This window comes from Hylobates moloch, unplaced genomic scaffold (genome assembly GCF_009828535.3).
Source record: "Hylobates moloch isolate HMO894 unplaced genomic scaffold, HMol_V3 SCAFFOLD_19, whole genome shotgun sequence".
NCBI classification, from domain to species: Eukaryota; Metazoa; Chordata; class Mammalia; order Primates; family Hylobatidae; genus Hylobates; species Hylobates moloch.
This window is the reverse complement of record NW_026652294.1, coordinates 73,290,122-73,309,859: the sequence shown is the minus strand read 5'-3', so window position 1 is coordinate 73,309,859 and position 19,738 is coordinate 73,290,122. Positions and strand designations below refer to the sequence as shown.

Below are 19,738 nucleotides of genomic sequence, written 5' to 3'. Positions count from 1 at the left end.
AGGCTGTAGCCTTAATTCAGGCCACTGGTCAGCACTCACGTGGATCATTGCAGCTCCTCATTACTTGGGATCTGGGACCTTTCCCTTCTTTTTTTTTTTTTTTTTTTTTTTTTTTTTTGAGACGGAGTCTCGCTCTATCGCCCAGGCTGGAGTGCAGTGGCGCAATCTCGGCTCACTGCAAGCTCCGCCTCCCAGGTTCACGCCATTCTCCTGCCTCAGCCTCTCCGAGTAGCTGGGACTACAGGCGCCCGCCACCACGCCCAGCTAATTTTTTGTATTTTTAGTAGAGACGGGGTTTCACCGTGGTCTCGATCTCCCGACCTCGTGATCCGCCCGCCTCGGCCTCCCAAAGTGCTGGGATTACAAGCGTGAGCCACCGCGCCCGGCCTTTCCCTTCTAATCTACGAATTTGAGTAAAAATCCCATTTTGCATTCTTTCACTGCTATCACCCTCAGGAAAGAGTCCAAATTCCTTGCTGTTACATCCAAGGCCCTTCAGGAATTGAATTGTACCTCCACCAGGATCATTTCTGAAAAAGTCCCCCACATGAGGAACCCCTTGCTGCAGCCAAATTGAATGACCTGCAGCAATTTCTTGGATTTGGCTTACATGGTCCTGCTTTTGTTCAAGTGCTTCTCCTGCCTGGGGCACCCTTGCTCTTCAACGTTTACCTTCATGGAGAACTTCTATGCATCCTTCAAGACTTGGCTCAAGGTTCTCTAAAACTAAAATTGTAACAAAACACGTTGATATGTTGTCAGCTCCTTGAAGGTACGGACCACATCATATTCATGCTTGTTCTTACCTTAATATTTAATTTCCTATTATTTTTCCTGGGCTTCTATTATTTGGCCATGCCATGTCTCAGTTCAAATGTCACCTCTGCAAAGATGCAGTGTCTGCAGTCCCGATCTAAAGTAGCACCACCTCATTACCCCAATCATTCTCTTATCACTCTGTTTCATTTCCACTGAAGCATTTGCCAGGATTAGAAATGATCTTGTTTATCTTGGTGTTAATTTGTTGCCCGCCCCAATTCTCCCACCCCTCACTAGAACATATTCCTCTGCCCAGGATACAGGACATTGTCTACTTATTCACTGATGTAGCTCTAGTGTCTACAACAGTGCCTGGCACACGGTAGTATCAATAAATCTCTTTGGAATGAGCATATTATACGTAGAGTTCGCCTCTGAAGAAATACTTATATATGGGAGTATATTATGAGGAGTTTTCCCAGTGAGTCTAAATAAAAAGGCAGTCATCCAAATCTACCTTTCTCTTGTTTCCACCTCTCTAGCAACTATGCCCTGAGTCATTATTTGAATGTTGTTACCTTTTCCCTTTTACAGCTTTTCTTTTCAGGTTAAGCATCAGTTAAGGCCTTGTCAAGGCATTTTACAGCACAGCCACTGGAGCCAAACTTGTTCAAATCCAAGCCCTGGCCAAGTATGGCTTTGGCCCAGCCAAATTGGATGACCTGCAGCAACTTCTTGGATTTGGCTTGCATGCTTCTGCCTTCGTTCAAGCTGCTTATCTGTGCTTCAGTTTCCACATTTATAAAATGATTCCTGCTTCATAAAATTATTGGGATGATTACAAGAATTTGTACAAAACACTCAGAACAGTGCCAGTCATAGTAAATGCAGTATATATGTTAGTCAAACAATACTGTTTTCTGTCATGGAGGGGCAGGACACAATTGACAAATCCAAAGTACAGAAGCACCTGTGGAAATGGAATGTGGTATGGAAAGTATGTGTGACAGAGAAGTTAGAGCAGCTGGGCATTTGCTTCCAGGAATTCAAAACAATTTATTAATTTTACACTTACAGATTGGTAATGCACACACAGAGAGGAAATCTGAAAGTTATTTAGAGCACCTCCATGATTTTGTGTTGAATGCTATAAATTTTATTTTAAAATAGCTCAAAACTCATCTTGCATTTTAATATTTTAAAATAAAATCTATAATATCAAAATCTTGACCATTTAAAAAACTGTAAAAACCATGATTCAAGTCAGTAATTCTGTGCTTTGAGATTTGATTGGTAAACATGATTTCATTTGTCTATGAAAAATTTACTCTGTTCCTTTCTGGCTTTTTCAATGCTTTCAAAAGTGATCATTCCTCTTGGCAGCTGCAGTTTACTCTTTTCTGTTTCCAGTATGTCCTCAGCTTCACCTTAAATAAAGTACAGAAATACACAAGTTGACAAAGGGGTCATCAGCAATTTGTGACAAAGCCTGATTGCTACATTCCTTGACAGGCTCTAACACTGTATGAGCCAGGTCCCCAGTCTCATACTTAAATATTTTCCTCAGGAGAAGTAATATACTTCCCAGAGGAAACACAGTGATGAATTCTGAAAACTCATAAATAAATCAGGAGCTACAGGTTGTATTTTTGACATGTGGAAGAGAAAGAACATCAAGACAAGTAATTTTTTCCCTTGAACCAAAGTCAGGATTAGTATTAATTCTGTTTGGAGGGATTTGGGTAGAGAAACCACATATAGTCTTTCCCATTGTCCTTTAATATAAGTGACAAGAGAGAAAGTAAAGCTTACTACAAATTCTAATTTTTCAGAAAAGCTAATCTTCAACCTGACATTACTTGTAAACACTTAAAATAATATTAAATGTTCTTTAGTCTGTATACTTACAAATATACATATATACACATCTTTATAAACAATTCCTCTTTGAAAGAGCTACACAACGCAGTAATTTCTTGGGCCCAGTGACATTTGCCAGGTTTTACTGTTGAAGACTACTTAGCACATTTTAAAAAATTGTATTACAGTACATGTTTACATTTCATAAGCCTCCCTTGGGATTAAAAGGTAACACGTTCTGTGAGTACTCCTCTTTTAACACACTATTTTATTTTTTTGAGACAGTGTCTAGCTCTGTCGCCTAGGCTGGAGTGCAGTGGCACAATCTCAGCTCACTGCAGCCTCTGCCTCCTGGGTTCAAGTGATTCTTGTGCCTCAGCCTCCTGAGTAGCTGGGACTACAGGTGGTGTACACCGGCTAATTTTTTGTATTTTTCATAGAGACAGGATTTCACCATGTTGGACAGGCTGGTCTCAAACTCAAGTGATCTGCCTGCCTTGGCCTCCCAAAGTGCTGGGATTACAGCTGTGAGCCACTGCACCTGGCCTTCTTTTAACACACTATTAATTGTACTCCAAACCCAACAGAACAGACCATAGTTTTCAAATTATAAGAGCATTTCAATAATCTGCAAATATCTTATTTTTTTACATCTGTCTCAAATAGCAAGTAAAATTCATCATAAAATTATATGTAATTAGGTTAGCCATTGATGACAGACTAGATGTTTGCCACGTGAGAGAGCCTTTCTTCCAGTTGGTAAATTTTCATCATGTGTTAAAAGAATGGCTGATGATAAACTCAGTCGAATAGGGATTGTGTATTTTAGGGTCATTACTATTAACATGGAAAAAAAAGTATAATCTACATTGTCTAATGTGGTAAGTTTTCTGATGAATTTGACTTTTTTTTAAACAGGAAATTCCCACAAAAATGTCCTAATAAATTTCTGTGCCAGCTGTGTCAAATTCCAGGGCAATGAAAATCAGGATTCTGTGACAGCAGCAGTGTGCTGGTGAATATTTACCAACCAGTTCTCTGAAAATAAAATGTATATAAATGTATAATATGTATGTTTATTATACATGTTATACATGTTCACTATACATAAAAATATGTATCATAATCAAATGTACATAAAATTCCACATAGCAAATTGATTCTCACAGAATGCTTTCATTGATTTTTATGGAATGCTTGAATCCGTAGCCAGCCTATGTTGCAGTTGATGAGAGAGTATAATGGATGATGCTTGGTGTTTCCATTTACACTAATGAGTAGGACAAAAGTGAAACAACGAATCGTTTCCTTCAAGACAAAAGTTGGGACTTCATTTATTTGAGAATGATGTAAACAACTTATTTGCTGAACTGGATAATAGTTTTTCAATATTAGAAGAATATTTCACCAACTTTTATGTTACTTACAATGTAATAGTTACAGACAAAGCACACTTTTAAGCTTAATTTGCATTATTAGCGTTTTCTTCATCAATTTTTAAAATCTAGACCATAGGTTGGCAAACTGTCTTAAAGGGCCAGACGGCAAATATTATAGGCTTGTGGGCTGATATGTTTCTGTTTCAAGGATGGCTCTGTCATGGTAATGGGAAGGCAGCCACAGACAATACATAAATGAATGAGCATGGATGTGTTCCAATAAAACTTTATTTTTGAAAACAGGTGGCCAGCCTCAGGCCATCATTTTTCAACCCCTGGTCTAGACAATCAACAAAATAAGAAGTCAAGCCTTGATTTGGACCACAGATTTCCATTGTGTAAATATTCCCACCAAGACCAACTTCAGGCTACCAATGGGATGTCACTGAAACTGGACTGTAGCTGTATTTTGTTTTGTCAGTGTATTACATCTGCATTTCTATCACATAGATACAATAGCTATAAATAACCAAAGAGTATGGACAATAGTAAATATTTAGAAACAGATGAGTTCTGTTTATTACCTTTGTTTTAAACACAATTTAATATTATTTGCTGTACTTTATTTATTGCAAGTTTATATAAGTTTTAGTACATTAAGTGACTATGTTTAACAACCAGCTTACACAATCTCTGAAAATGTAGCGATTGGTTCTTGTGAGCTGGTATGAGCTGGCTCCAGGACACCACTGTGTGAAAGGGAGCACAAATGTTGGTCATTGGAGGTTCAAAGAGAGAGTCTTGTCAGAATCTTTGTAAGTCAAAGGTTCCTAAGGCAGGGATCCTTGAACTGGAAAATAAATCAGGTTTATCAAAGACTTACCTTTCATTCTTTCTAAAAGGGTTCCATAGCCCAAGTCATACTGGTAGGTGAGGATAAAGCTTAATGGAACAATCGGGACCAGGAAGGCTGGCTTCTTTTTTTTAATGGCTCTGTTTCAAGAATTAAAAAAAGAACCAATATCGAAAAATAACCTGTAAAGACATATCTGTATACTTAAAGAAAAAAAAAATACCTGCTTTTTGGAGGAATGCCTTTTCCTTCGGAAGTTACTTAATACATTTGATAATTCTATGGAAATGGGATTTCCTTACCCAATACCCCTAACCAGATTCTGCGGTTCTCAAGGGCAAGGTCTGTGACTTGCTCATCTTTATTTGACTTTGAAGCTCAGGTTCCTTGTTTTTAAAATGAGTAAGGATTGGTATCTACCACTAAGGGATTGTTGAGATAAACACATAGAGGCCTTCTTGGTGTCAAGTCGGTGCTCTCTCTCTCTAACTAATAAAGTAGAGAAAAAGACAGAAGCAACCTAGGAAACTAAATTAACTGTTACTGCCTTGCTCTCACAGAGTTACCCCCAAGGACTAAGGTTAATAGGTTACTCTGCTTACATACACTATTTGGACCAAATTCTTATTCTGGCCAACTTCATAATAAAATGGTAGCGGAAAACACAAAAAGAAGTAAATGATTGAAAAAATGTTAAATAGCAAACATACCCAGCTGTTAAAGAGATGGCTGCAAGGCCAAAAAAAGTTCCAAAATATTTCAGGAATTCCCGAGACCACGCGATCTGCATGGCCATTTGTCTTTCTCTCATTTCACTCTGCATGATGAGCTGCCTTTCCAGCTGAGGACAAAACAAAAGACAAAGTAAAGTTACTCATCTTTGGAATCTGAACAAATAGTTAATGATCTGTTTTTCCAGTGGATTCATTGTTCAATTGCTTTCATTCATGTTTTTTCAAAAAAATCTCAACAGACTTTGACTAAAGTTCCTTTGGACAGCTCTCACCAACTGTCACCTTGGCAGTGAAATCTTCCTGGAATAAATACAGAATAAATATCAATATTCCATTTTTACACCCTGAGTTCTTGACTGCCTGTGGTCTGGAGCTTTAGCCAAGCCTCAAATAAATGTCCAGCTTTTCCTATTGCATGTGTGGAAAGATCTATGGGTCTTTAAATGTAGATACATCTTATTGGCCTTTATATTTCCACTTGCATGGAAATCTGCCTTCCAAATCCACTCCAAATTGAAATTTATTTGGAGTATTTATTTGCTCCATATCACACCAGAATATGATAGTAGATGGGTGTTGTTTTGAGACCTCTATAGAGATTTTTCTTTGCCACATTTTTCTCGCCTCAAGTTCTTCACCACTTTGTTCAGTGCCTTTCACTGCTTTGAACAGAAGGCAGATGGCTCAGAACACAGAAGGCAACTGAATTTCTAAATGGATTTTTAGAAAATACTCAGGAGAAGCAACTGTCTGTAAATCCAAGCCCATTATTTGAAGAGAGTTATATTCTTGACAGAGAAAAGTGTTGTTGGCGTTGTTGTTGTTGATGTTTTAATTCTAAAATCTTGGCACTACATGTCATTAGCCAAGCTAGAGGGCAATACACAGGGAGTTCATGATGCAAGGAAGAGGAGAGGAAGGAAAAATAATGTGATTTAGTTTTCCTTCCATGCCCTCTTTCTACTGAGGGGAGTAGCTGGGAGGGGCAAATGATAGTTTAGATGTAAAGATGGGGCTTGGCTCCTTGGCCTATTTGGGAGGTTAAATCACCAGAAGATATGACGGAAGCCTCAGATGGATTTGGGAATCCCTAAACAGAGAAGACTTGTGGCCTTGCTTCCTGCGGAGAATTCTGGGAGGGAGCAGCTACAGCAGAGCAGAAGTGGTTTCAGGGCAGACCTTGCAGAGAGCACACCTAAGAGTGGCCACTTCCATCTCCCTCCGCAGCCAAGCGGTGTGGAGGAAGTCTGCAAGATTCTCACATTGGCTGGAGAGGGGCACAGAAGGTAGCTATGGATTGAGAGCAGGGGGACTACCAATGAGTCCAAAACCCAGAGCCAGGGGACCCCATAACAGACACTTGGGGAGTGAACATAAGCCAGTGGCTGGGTGGGGAGGCCACTGGATCCCAGAGGATCAGCAGCACCCGAGAGTGGTTTCCTGCTTTGTTTTCTGTTCAATCAACCTGGACAGCGCCACATGATGTTCCCTAAGGGCATGTGGCCATGTTCCAGGCTGGCGTAACCATCACCGCCATAGTCTCAGGTGCTACTGATCCTCTGGGATCCAGTGGCCTTCCCCACTCAGCCACTGGCTTACATTCACTCCCAAGTGTGTGTTATGGGGTCCCCTGGCCCAAGGTTATGCACTCTGGTAGGCCACCTGCTCTCAATCTGCAGCTACTTTCTCTGGCCCTCTCCAGCTGATGTGAGAACCTTGCAGACTTTCTTCACACCCCTTGGCCGCTGAGGGAGATGGAAGTGGCCTCTCTTAGGCGTGCTCTCTGTGAGGTCTGCTCTGAAACCATTTATGCTCTGCAGTACCTGCTCCCTCCCAACATTCTCCATAGGAAGCAGGGCCATAATTCTCTGTCTGGGGATCCCCAAATGCATCTGGCTAGACGTGCCTTCCCTGATGTTGGTGCCACCTGAGACCACCTGGACCCAAGCCTAGGTCATACCAGGGAAAAGATGAACGGAGAAGGGCAGGAGGAGAGATGAATTCAACTATTTTCTCCCAAAGAACCGAGTTTTAAACTAGAAGTAATTGAGTAACTTTGACTTGTCAAAATTAAATTTGCTGTCACTTGAGGTTCATTCTGAGTTCAATTAGAGACAAAAAATAGATGTGTTTTTGCACAAGATTATTTAGTGTGTGAAATTCATCCTTGCTACATTACTTATTTACAAAACTTACATACTGATTCATCATATCCCCCAAAGTGATGTAAATACAGCAATTAATTATTCGTGTTTTTATCAAAAGGCAGCAAACAAGAAATAGAGGAGTCCAGAGTGGTTCTAAACCTTTGCTGCACAACATGAGTATTTGGGGAGCTTTTCAAAGGTCTAGTACCCAGATATACATCCCTGACCAACTAAACCAGGTGGGATCAATTAAGTCAGGATCTGGAGGTAAAATCAGGCATCCATATTTTCTAAAGGTTTCCAGATAGTTCTCACGTGCAGCCGGGACTGAGAACCATCGCCTGAAATGAAAGACTCATAGCTTATGTATTTTTCCCATGAAAGATCAACCTGAGATATCGGTCTGAAAGAGATTACCTGGGAACTCTCAAAAGATTGTGAGCAGAGGGGCTTTCAGGGTGATAGAGTTAATCTGTATGGTACTATCATGGTGGATACATGACACTCTGCATTTGTCAAAACTCATAAAACTTTACAGCACAGAGTGAACCTTAGTGCATACAAATTTTACAAATCAGCCAAAACGGCAAGGGATGCACAAGATGGAATGGGGACCGTGACAAAATAATCTGACTGTACTACAAATGTGTGGCACAACGTCAATGAAGGGTTAGGGGAAAAGAACTGATCTATCTTTAGAAAATGGAATTTTGACTAAAAACTGTAAAACTAAAGACCGAAAGAACTATACACAAACACTGTAGTGAGTAAAACTGTCTCTCACATGTTACAGATTAACAATTCTGAAACTACTTTACAAGTCTACTGGAGATGAGCAACAAGTAAATTGACAGAAGACGGTGGAAGCCAGGTTTCTTATTAATAACAGGGAGATCGCAAACAAGTAAGAGGAAAAGACTAGAATGAACCATGTGGTACTGGATTAAAGCCAATGACATCAGTATGAACTCATGCTTAGTGCTTGATATAGAGATAGACAAGGATGAAATTATAGATATGCATATCTATATGCATGCATAGATTAGGCATTCATGGCTTAGTGTAAGTACATACGTTTTCTCAGCTCTGTCCACTGACAGGGCATAGAGGCAATAACAACCCCTTGCAAACAAGCATTCCTAACACCCAGAAACACCCAGACATGATTTCTACTCTCCAAAATAAAAATAAAAATAAACCAGGGCTCCTTAGAGAAATAGCTGGCCTAGGACTGGGGCAAGAAATGTGTAAGAGGAGCCTACAGCATCTTATAGTGCCAGAAAGTCAAGAGATACTAAAATAATAATAATGATGATGGAGTATGTCAAAGAGACACAGGGGTCAGCCACAAAGTCACTGAAACAGAACAGTGACATGATCAGATTTGCATTTTAAATGTCCTCTGGCCACCCTGTGAGGAATAGAGGGGAACGGGACTGAATACAGGCAGACCCACTAGGGAAGTGTCCACTTCAGACAGGCAGGTACTGATGTTGCCTTGAAGTAGGATGGCACAGAGAGAAAGAAGTAGATGGGCGCCAAAGGACATAGAATCAGTAAGAACTGTGGGAACCTGAATGTGGGTAGAGAAGGAAGGGAAGAGTAGGGGTTGACTTCCTACAGTGGGTTAAATGGTGGCCCCTAAAAGGTAAGTCCACATCCTAACTCCAGAAACCTAAGAATGTGGCCTTATTTGGAAGTCTTTGGGGATATAATTAAGGATATTAAGATGAGATCACTTTAGATTACCCAAGTAGGCTCTAAATCCAATGACAAATGTCCTTATAAAAGACACACAGAGTAGAGAGGCCAGGTGGAGAAGGCCGTGTAAAGATGCAGGCAGAGATTGGAGCAATGCAGCCACAAGCCAAGGAATGCCTGGAGCCACTGGAAGCTGCAACAGGCAAAGAAGGATTCTCCCCTAGAGCCTTCAGAGAGATGGTGGGCTTGCTGACACACCTCGATTCAGACTTCTGGCCTCTAGAACTGTGAAATAATCATCTTCAGTTGCTTAAAACTAGCACATTTGTTGAGGCAGCTCTAGGAAACAAACACGCTCCTCAGCTGCTAGCTGGATCAGCAAGCGCAGTGGTCCCCAACTTTTTTGGCACCAGGGACCAGTTTCATGGAAAACAATTTTTCCAAGGACCAGGTTGGGGGATGGTTTCAGGATGATTCAAGTGCAATACATTTATGGTGTACTTTATTTCTATTATTATTACATTGTAATATGTAATGAAATAATTATACAACTCGCCATAATGTAGAATCAGTGAGAGCTCTGAGCTTGTTTTCCTTCAACTAGACGGTCCCATCTGGGGGTGATGGGAGACAGTGACAGGTCATCAGGTATTAGATTCTCATAAGGAGCATGCAACCTAGATCCCTCACATGCACGGTTCACAACAGGGTTCACACTCCTATGAGAATCTAATACTGCCCTTGATCTGGCAGGAGGTGGAGCTCAGGTGGTAATGCTCACTCACTGCCGCTCACCTCCTGCTGGGCAGTCGGGTTCCTAATGGGCCACTGACCAGTACCAGTCCGTGGCCCAGGGGTTGGGGATCTTAGCGTGAGTGGATACAGGTGTGCCATTTATTGAGCCAGGGAATGGAGGAGAAGCAATTGAGCCAGGGAATGGAGGAGAAGCAATCATTTCCTCCTCAGTTTCCTTTCCCAGTGGCTCACATACTTGCCACTCTTCAGTATCTGTGCGTTTTGGAGAAAGTAAGGAAGAACAGGGTCTGCTGTGTGAAGTCTCATGAGTAAGGAGGAACCCCCAAGACAGAGAGGATGGTGGAAAGTAAAGGAAAGCAGCCAAAATTTGTGGTCTATCTCTGAGAGGCAATTCTCCATGGATCTCCCACATCCCTGTATGCCTTTCGAGCAAAGACACTGACAGTGGTTCCTCCAGAATATATTTCCTAGGATGTTTATATAGCAAAACCCTTGGAAGACAGAGATGGTGTCTCTCTCAAGAGAAAAGGAAAGGCATGCTTATTGCCCATTAGCATTATTTCAGTAAAAGCACACAGTTATGGGTCAATAAATGTTGGTTGTTTATATCTGGATTTGGATTCCTTATGTCAGACTTCATCTCATGTAATGCAATCCACTGCCATATCTAGTATCTCCTGGCCCTGATCACATAGCTCCTGTGGGACCTGAAGACAAAGAGAACAGATGCAAGAAAATGGGAATACACTGGATGTTACCATTGACGTCAGTAATAAGTCCTTTTTCTCTGACCCAGGAGTCATGTGTCTTCCACCAGCATCCGTGAAACTACGGCAGGCTGACTTGCTGGCCTACATGCAGGGTAAAAATCTCAGACCACCAAAGCCCAGCAGTGGTCAAGAACTTAAGCACAGGTAATTCCCTGATACCTTTAGGATATTTTAGTCTCAAAGTAGTGGTTCTCAACCAGGCATGATTTTGCCTCCCAGGGGATAATTGGCAGTGTCTGGGGACACTTATGATTGTCACAATTGAAGTATGCTACTGGCATCTAGTGGGTAGAGGCCAAGGATGCTGCTGAACATCGTATGATATGCAGGGGACCCCCCACACACACACAACAAAATAATTTTCACTTCCAAATGTCAATAGTGTTGTGGTTGAGAAATTCTGGCCTCAATTAAAGAGGTCATATAATCAACACAGACACTATAGGGGCCAAAGAGAAATGTGACTCTGCTCCTGCCCTGGGGGAGCTCTCAACCTCACTCTGGCCTTCATCTTTTCCTTCTGACATCTGTTTCTGTTCATCCCACCTGCTCCCCTTTCCCCCACCTCCCATCACTGCTACCTGCTGTTAGTCATCCCATGTCCATCACCCATAATTATCCTCTGAGTTCATTCATTATGGGCATAAAAAGTTAGAAACCATACCATAAAATTAAGGTCACACAGGAACCCTATGACTGGGTCAGGAGAGGAAACTGCTCAGCAGGTCTTGCCCAGACAACCCCTCAAATATGAAATGCCTGGGGTGTTTAAGAAACAGCAAAGTGACCCATGTGGACAGCATGGAGTGAGCAAGGGAGAAAGTGGCAGAAGACGAGGTTGGAAGGGTGATGGCAAAGGGACAGACTGCCAAGGGCAGAGCTCCTCAAACTTTAACGTGCATGTGAATCACCTGGGGGATTTGCTCAAAGCAGGTTCTGATTATGTAGACCTAGGAGGGACAGGTGATTTTCTACTTCTAAGGAGCTCCAATGTCAATGCTTTTAGAAAGTGGACCATATTAGAATACAAGAGTATTGGGTCTCGTAGGCCTTTGCCAGAACTCTAGCTTTTACTCTGAAAAAGATGGAATGCTGCTGGAGGGTTTGGATCAAGAAATTATGAAATTTGACATTTCAACAGGACCATCTGACCTCTGTTTTAAGAATATCGAGTACCCAAGAGGAATGAACATGTTTTCATTCATAGCAGCAATTGTCATAATAGACTCAAACTGGAATTAATCCACATGACCATCAACAGTAGAATGGATAATTATGGTGTATTCATATAATGGGATACTATAAAACATGGAAAAAATAATGTATTACTTCTACAAGCAACAATGTAGATGAATTTCACAGATGTAATGTTGAATTAAGAAAACAGACATAATAAAGTACATACGATATAGTCCCATATATAAGGAGCTTTAATAGGCAAAATTAATTTACGGGGATAGAAGTCTAGAGAGTGGTGACATTTAGCACTGAGAGAGGTGGGAGGAAGCCTCCTGGGGGGGTGGGAAAGATCTATCTTTTGATCTGGCTGTTAAGTACACAGGAATAAACATCTGTAGAAATCAAGCTGTACTCTTAAGCTTTGTGCACATCACTATATCTATGTTATACTTTAACATAAGAAGAAAGGAAGGAGATATTGTAGAGGGGCAAGGGTAACAACAGGGAGAGCAGTTAGGAGGCTATAGCACTAATCCAGGCAACAAACAGGGGTCTGGGGTAGAGTGACACCAGTGAAAATGGTGAGAAGTGGTTGGATTCTAGACATATTTGGAATTGGAAGCTGAAATGATTTTCTGATGGACTGGATACAGGTGACATGTGTCAAGCAGGCAGTTTGGTATAGCAGTCTGTAGTTATGGCCAAATTCTGGGTTAGAAATATTAATTTGAAGGCATCAGTTATGCAGGTGTTATTTGAAATTATGAGACTGGATGAGATGCCCCAGGAAGCGAGTATAGATGGTGAAAAGAAGACAATGGCAATCTGAGCCACAGCCACTCCAGGAATGTGTAACAGTCAGGGAGAAGAGGAGGCAAAGGAGACTGAGACAGCACAGTCAGGGAGACAGGGAGACAGCCTGCAAGTGTGGTTTCCCAGAAACAACTGAGGAATGTTTTTCAAGGAGGGAGAGATCAACTGTGTCAAAAGTTGCTGAGAAATTGGGTGAGATGAGCACTGAGATATCGCAAGCTTGTCATTCATTAGTAAACATCTAAAATTCTGCCTGTCACTCGATAAATATCATAGGATATATGCCGATGATACACAAAAATCTATATAAACTCACTGTTCTTGCCAAGAGTCGTATTTCTGCATTGAAGAAAATAACAAGTCTTCACAAACTGGCCTACTCTTTCACTCTTTCCCCAGCCCTTGAGGTTTTGACTTAAAATGAGCAAGTAGAGAGGATCTTCTCCCCATTTGGAATAGCCCAAGGGCATGAGCCTAGCTCTCAGTCACCATGGTCCTAAAGGTCATGGAGAAATGAAGTGTTCTCTTGGCCTGTTCTGTAATTTCTGCTAGAACTTGTGATGAAATGTCCCTCTTTGGAGAAACAGGACTTCCACTTAACCTCTCTGTGCTTCAGTTTCCTCGTCTACAAAGTGGGAATAATAAGAGTGTCAATGTCATAATTTGTTACAAAGATTAAAGGTGTTAATATATGCAAAGAACTTACGTAGCATCTGGCACATGGCAAGTGCTAAATAAGTATTTGGTATTTATGATATTGTCATGATACTGACAACGTCCTCCAGCTGAAGGTACCAGTAACATACCTACAGTTGATAAAGTTGGCTTATTGACTTGTGCAATGAAGAAGACATGTACCATGGGGAACTGTGGGGTGTCTCAGTAAGCGGGTATTAGAGAGGACTTAACATAGGACATGGACTTGTGTTAGATATTTGGGGGAAGGCTCAAAGATTATCTGGATTGGATGCTGTCAGGAAGTGGCCATAGTTCTATGATGGGATATCTTAAAATTTACTTAGAAGCAGGAAGAAAAAAGCAGGCAACAGTGAAAAATAGTAAGGCTGCCACAGCACTGCTATTAATCGGCAGGGGGGATGCTTGGTCATTTCTGTGGTTTTGACAACGTTCATGTGGTTGTCAGTGTCTGGCATGATTACAGAATGGTCTTGTTTTATGTCTTTGTTCATCACAGTCACCGCATGGTCTTGTCTGATGGTGCTGATCTATGAAATTGTTTATGTGCTGCAGGAGAACATGACAGTCTAGCTGATAGTGCCAGGTCAGCCCCCACCTGTCAGGGTATGTAAAAAATGCCATGTGCCTTGAGGGGATCATTAAAATACTTTGGAAAGACTTTCCATTTCCTCCAGTACCATCTGGATAATGAGTCATCAGAGAAAACCTGGGGAGGTGGGCAGAGAGGAGTAACTGATCTAGGAAGACCCCAATTGCTTAGTCCTAGACATGCTCATCTTCTCTGCTTTGCAAATCATTCACTGAAAGCTCTCAGAAGCGGTTGGGAATTTTCTAGGCGACCCAAAGTAAGTGCAAGAAGAAAACAGGAAGAGATAGGAGTTTGTTGGCCTGCACTCCAGGATAAAATGGCATTCTCCCTAATGACTGAAGGCCATTATAAAGATAAAGTAGAGAAACCAGCTTCATAGTACGTGAAACGGACCTTCACTGAAGGACAGCACCTGTGGGAACTCCCAACCAGAAAGCACATCAGGAAACCTGAACTGCCAGGAGAAATATCAAGCAGGAGTGAGGAACAAGGGTGTGATTTCCAGGGGCCTGAAATGAAGAATACCCAGGAAGGTTGGTACATCATGCCCAGAAGCACCAGGAAGGTGCCACTGGGGTCAGACAGTCATTGAAGAAATCTAGTGGAGTCAGAGGAACCAACGCAGGCCATCTAGAAAGTTCTAAAATCCAGATACCAAGCCTGATCTGCTTCAGGATGGGAGGGTATTTTTGCTTAAAATACCAGCAATTCTCAACTCTGTGACTAATTCAGTTCTGGTGTGTGAGTGTGTGTGTGTGTGTGTGTGTGTGTGTGTGTGTGTGTGTGTATTTGCCTTTCTCCATGTAAAATTAGGCCTGAAAAACCACAAAACTGCCAGAGGAAGACCTAGACATGTGACACTTTTATCAGAATTTATCAAGGTGGCCTCAGGCTGGACCAGTTTCAAAATTTGAAAGATCACAGGAGAGGCCAGAGTGGTCTCAGGCAGAGAGAGTCAAAGAGGCAGGCTGTGGGGGCTGAAGACCCTTCCCGCCTTGGCTGTCTCCACAGGGTCCAAGGGCAGAATGCAAACACTATCACATCATTCTCACCTTTCCTCTACAAATGATGTTTATTCTCCTTGGCATTTGATAATTCAGCAAATCAAGTTGGGGTTAGTGGCTTTGGAGCCAGAGAGACCCAGATCTTTAACTCAGGCTCCTTCAGGTAATCATTGCCTGATCTCAACCATGGCATTCCTCCAGACTGTAGCTTCCCCAATGTACCCAGTCACTCCTACCTTGCAAGGCTGTTGTGTGACTTAGAGATAATATAGGTAAAAAGGCAAACCCAGCTGTAGCCAACAAAGAAAAACAATACCAAGTCAAGTTTACAGCTATGCTGCTTTTCATATCTCAAGTGGGGATTTTTTAAATGTCTTCAAAACACAAAATGACTAAATCTTCAAAAAGAAAAAAGTTCTATTTACTAACATAATTCTCAATTGTCAGAAAATTATAATAAGGGGGACATTAGTGGTTGGTTTTGGGTTTTCTTGTTTTTTTGTTTTGTTTCTTGTTTGTTTTTGCACTATTCGGTCTCTCCACCCTAAATATCAAAGCAGCAGGATTTTCTAAGAACAATTAAAAGATACCTAGCACATCCCAATAGCCAGAAAAGTACTTTGCGGAATTGATGTTGGTCACGAGACTTTAAAAACTTGACTTAAATGGTTAAATGCATGTGTGTGCATAAAGCATCATTAACTTTATCTAAAAATCACTGATTTGAGGCAATTTTATACGATGCGATATGGTTTTGACTTGTGCCAAGTCAAAATAAGATTATTTATCTTTGAACCAATTGCAGTTTATGGCATTTGGTTTCTTGGAGTGGAAAAGAAAACAGCCAACATGTCTTGAAAACATTGCCGGGGAAATAAAAGCTAAGATAAGAAAAGAAAGTCATCCTGCTGCAACACTAATTTCACCTAGATTATCGCAATATTTCTCCTGAGGATAGCATACTTTGATTTCATATCAGAAAATTCCATAAAATTAGTTTGTCATATGTAATGAGCTGTGCTTCTGGGTACAAAGATGACATCACATTGGCCACATCTTTGGCCTTTGGTCAGAAGCAGTGATAAACTGGTGTAGACCGAACTCTGCTTTCTCCATGTCACCCTGTAATCAGCGACACACATTTTGGAGACTGTCCTCCAGAGTAAAAGGCAGAGTTTGTGGTGTTGAGGCAAGAGTAAGGCTAGCTCTTCTCCATGGATGAACCAATAAACAAAGCAGGCAGCCCCACAGGTATCCTGATAGGTTCAGTCGTATTCATGCTTTGTCTAACTTAGCTGTCCTCAAACTTTTAGCAAGCCAAGACACCTCAAAGCTAGTGACTTACTAGGTTCTCTGTAGGAATTGGGGGAAGGAGCGTTGGCTGGGAAAGCCCCCCAGGTAATTTAGATGCACCTCCCCTCCCTCACCCTTCCATGCAGAAGTAGGGATGGGCATGTTCCTCTCAGTTGAACAATTCAAGGCTGATCTCCTTAGCTGCAAGGATGCACAGAGGGGAGAAGTTGGCCTGGCCTGGGCAACACTAAACTCATCTCTTAGAGCTCTGATATATGTACCATGAGACCTAGGGGGGAAAGTGTGTGAGGCAGCAACAAGGCTAAGCATGCTGAACACACTGGGACAAAATGAGTTTTCTGTGCCTTTGGGTTTTTTTCCACTTAAATCTCAGACGCTGTAATAGCAGTTATATTATCTGGTCTCCTCAGGACTACTCCAGAGAGGTACTTTTAGGATAAATGGGTATTTGTCAAGTTGTTATAGATGTTCACAATAAAGATATGATCATAATTCTGATTAATTGCTTAGGGTTAGTATATTGATATAAATGAACTGCCATTGACAATCAGTCCCAGAGGAATGTATTCTTTATTTCCACAACTTATCTTTAATTGTATCTTAAAACTTCTACTAACACGTCCTATTCACTGTATCATTATTGTGCAATTATAATATGGTTATTCATAAAACAAATTGCTTAAGGCTAACTCACATTCTCACATTAGCATGTCTCAGCTTTTGCATATGTCTCATGAATATGTGAAGCAGGAGGAGATAAGCATTCCAATTCTGTAGTCAGGCTCCCTGGTTTGAATCTGAACTCCCCTATATACTAGCTGTGTGACCTCAGGCAAGCTGCTTTTCATCATTGGGCTTCAGTTATCTCATCTATTAAAAAGAAATAAATAATTAGATCTCCTTACTGGGTGATCATAAAATAAGAGAATACATAAAATGTTCAGACTAGTAACTGGCATTTAATAAGCATTCAGTAAAAATTAACTATTATTAGTATTTTTGGCATGCCACTTTATTTAAATTTCTGGATTGACTTTTATTTATTTAATTTATTTCATTTTATTGTTATTATTTATTTTTGAGACAGAGTCTCACCCTGTTGCCCAGGCTGGAGTGCAGTGGCGCAGTCTCAGCTCACTGCAACCTCCACCTCCCAGGTTCAAGTGATTCTCCTGCCTCAGCCTCCTGAGTAGCTGCGATTACAGGTGTGTGCCACCAAGCCCAGCTACTTTTTTATTTTTATTAGAGACAGGATTTCACCATGTTGGCCAGGCTGGTCTCAAACTTCTGACCTCAGGTGATCCGCCTGCCTCAGCCTCCCAAAGTACTGGGATTACAGGTATGAACCACCGCACCCAGCCAAAATTTCTGGATTTTAAAAACTATCTGCAACATTATAATAAGATGACTTCACCCTGCCATTTTTATTTTCTCCCTCAGTGAGTGAAGTCAGGATAAACATCCTTTTTTGTTCCTCCTACCATGTACACAATAACAAGAAATAGCTAGTTGGAAAAATGAACATCTCGTAATAATATGAAATACCTTTAAAAGTCTTCTATTTCCTACACGTCTTGTTGGTTTTTTACTATGTTTACTGTGAAATATGTGGGTTCCAAAAAATAGCTCTAGCAGTTAAATGATGCTGTAAAACCCCAATATGGTAAGTCTAAATAATTTTAACAGTAATTTCTTGTTACTATACCTTTCAAAGAAGTTTATTCTATAATTTAGTAAGGTCTCTCAACATCAGTCATTTTACTCAGCAACAAATATGGACCTTTTCAAAGAGAATCACAGAACAAGAGAAATAACAATCTTAATTTTTTTCTTACCTATTGGTAAGAAAATGAGCTGTGCTGCTCATTTTCAATCTTTTGGATTCAGAAATTCTCTTACTGGTTTGTAGTTTTTGCTGAGGTTTCTATTTTTTAAAAGAAGCTGGGAACAGGATCAGCTAACTCAAAGAATGAAGTAATTTCTTTCTAACAATATTTAACCATTTGCTGATTTAAAGTCGAGCTACTATTTTTTCTGGGTTGATTCCAAAGAGAATAGATTTCTGTTTTAAAGATTTTTAAGACTGGCAATAAGAAAAAGGCCAACCAAATACAAATCTGTGCCCTCATGGAAATGAACACTGAAAACTATACCCAGATGTTTGACGATCTGGGAAGAAAAGCCTCTTACCTTATAGTGAGATACATTCTCCTTCAGTTGGTGAATCTCTAGAAATGACCATCTCCCTATGCCGGAGATAGACTACAGTGAATTATTTCCAAACAGCCAGCCATGGTGAAGCTGACTGCAACGGAGCCTCAGGGAAGGCAATGAGGGTGAGGGAAGTGGGCAGAGGGGCCCCCATTCTGCAAGGCTTTGCAGCAAGGCTACCCAAGCTATCTTGAAAGATTCCGACTTTTTTGTTTTACGTTTTATTAGAAGGCATTATGACAATGAAACATTACACTCAAAATACTACACTTAGATTTTCCTAGTGGTGAAAAGGCTTTGCAAAAAAAAAAAAACTTAAAGGTTATCTTCAAACAGATTATCTTCAAATAGGTGTAATATATAATTGGGGTTTTACAATTTTCAAGAGAAGTATTCAAGAACTAGTGGTAGTTAAGTTCATGCACAAATACATTAAGCTGACAAGCTTTTCTTTGGATTTGAGTAAAGTTACTGATATATGATGTAGATATATGAAACTATAAAATGAATCTTCTCTATGGAATCATTTGTCTGAGGCATGATATTAGTTTATTTACAATAATTGGCAAGCAAGCAACTCAGTCAATTACTGGTACTTCAATTCTGAAGTCACTGAAATCCTGGACAGTAGTTCTGACCATTTATGTAAATAACTTTGCAGAATTATGGAGCAGGACTCATTAAGAAATAAGAGTAACATTCATTATGAAATAAGAAAGTATTGACTCATGTAGTAGAAAGTAATATAAGAGCAGGTGAAAGAAGCATTAAACTTAAGAACATCTTTAAACAGCGCAAATTCCTTTGTATAATGATCTCTATTCACTACTTGATCTGGCATTTTCTTTTATCCTCTGAGCTATAGGACAGCATAATAACTTGGAAGCCTATCTCTTGAAATAGGAAAAAGAACCAAATCAAGATGTAGTTTCTTAATCCTAATTTGCATAGTTTTCATTTTTCCAAGGCA

At 40.6% G+C, this 19,738-nt stretch overlaps 1 protein-coding gene across 2 annotated transcripts in view; it reads right to left on the bottom strand.

Annotated features, from left to right (window-relative positions):
* Positions 1-430: 430 nt before the first annotated feature.
* The window catches only part of PLGRKT (plasminogen receptor with a C-terminal lysine), a 58,710-nt gene continuing 39,402 nt past the window's right edge, over positions 431-19,738 (bottom strand). For both annotated transcript variants that reach the window (XM_032138768.2, XM_058431384.1), the window contains 3 exons: positions 5,562-5,692; positions 4,882-4,991; positions 431-2,186 (listed from right to left, as the gene is read on the bottom strand). In XM_032138768.2, the coding sequence (XP_031994659.1) occupies positions 2,065-2,186; positions 4,882-4,991; positions 5,562-5,692 (363 nt within the window). In that variant the 3' untranslated portion in view covers positions 431-2,064. The remainder of the gene's footprint in view (positions 2,187-4,881; positions 4,992-5,561; positions 5,693-19,738) is intronic.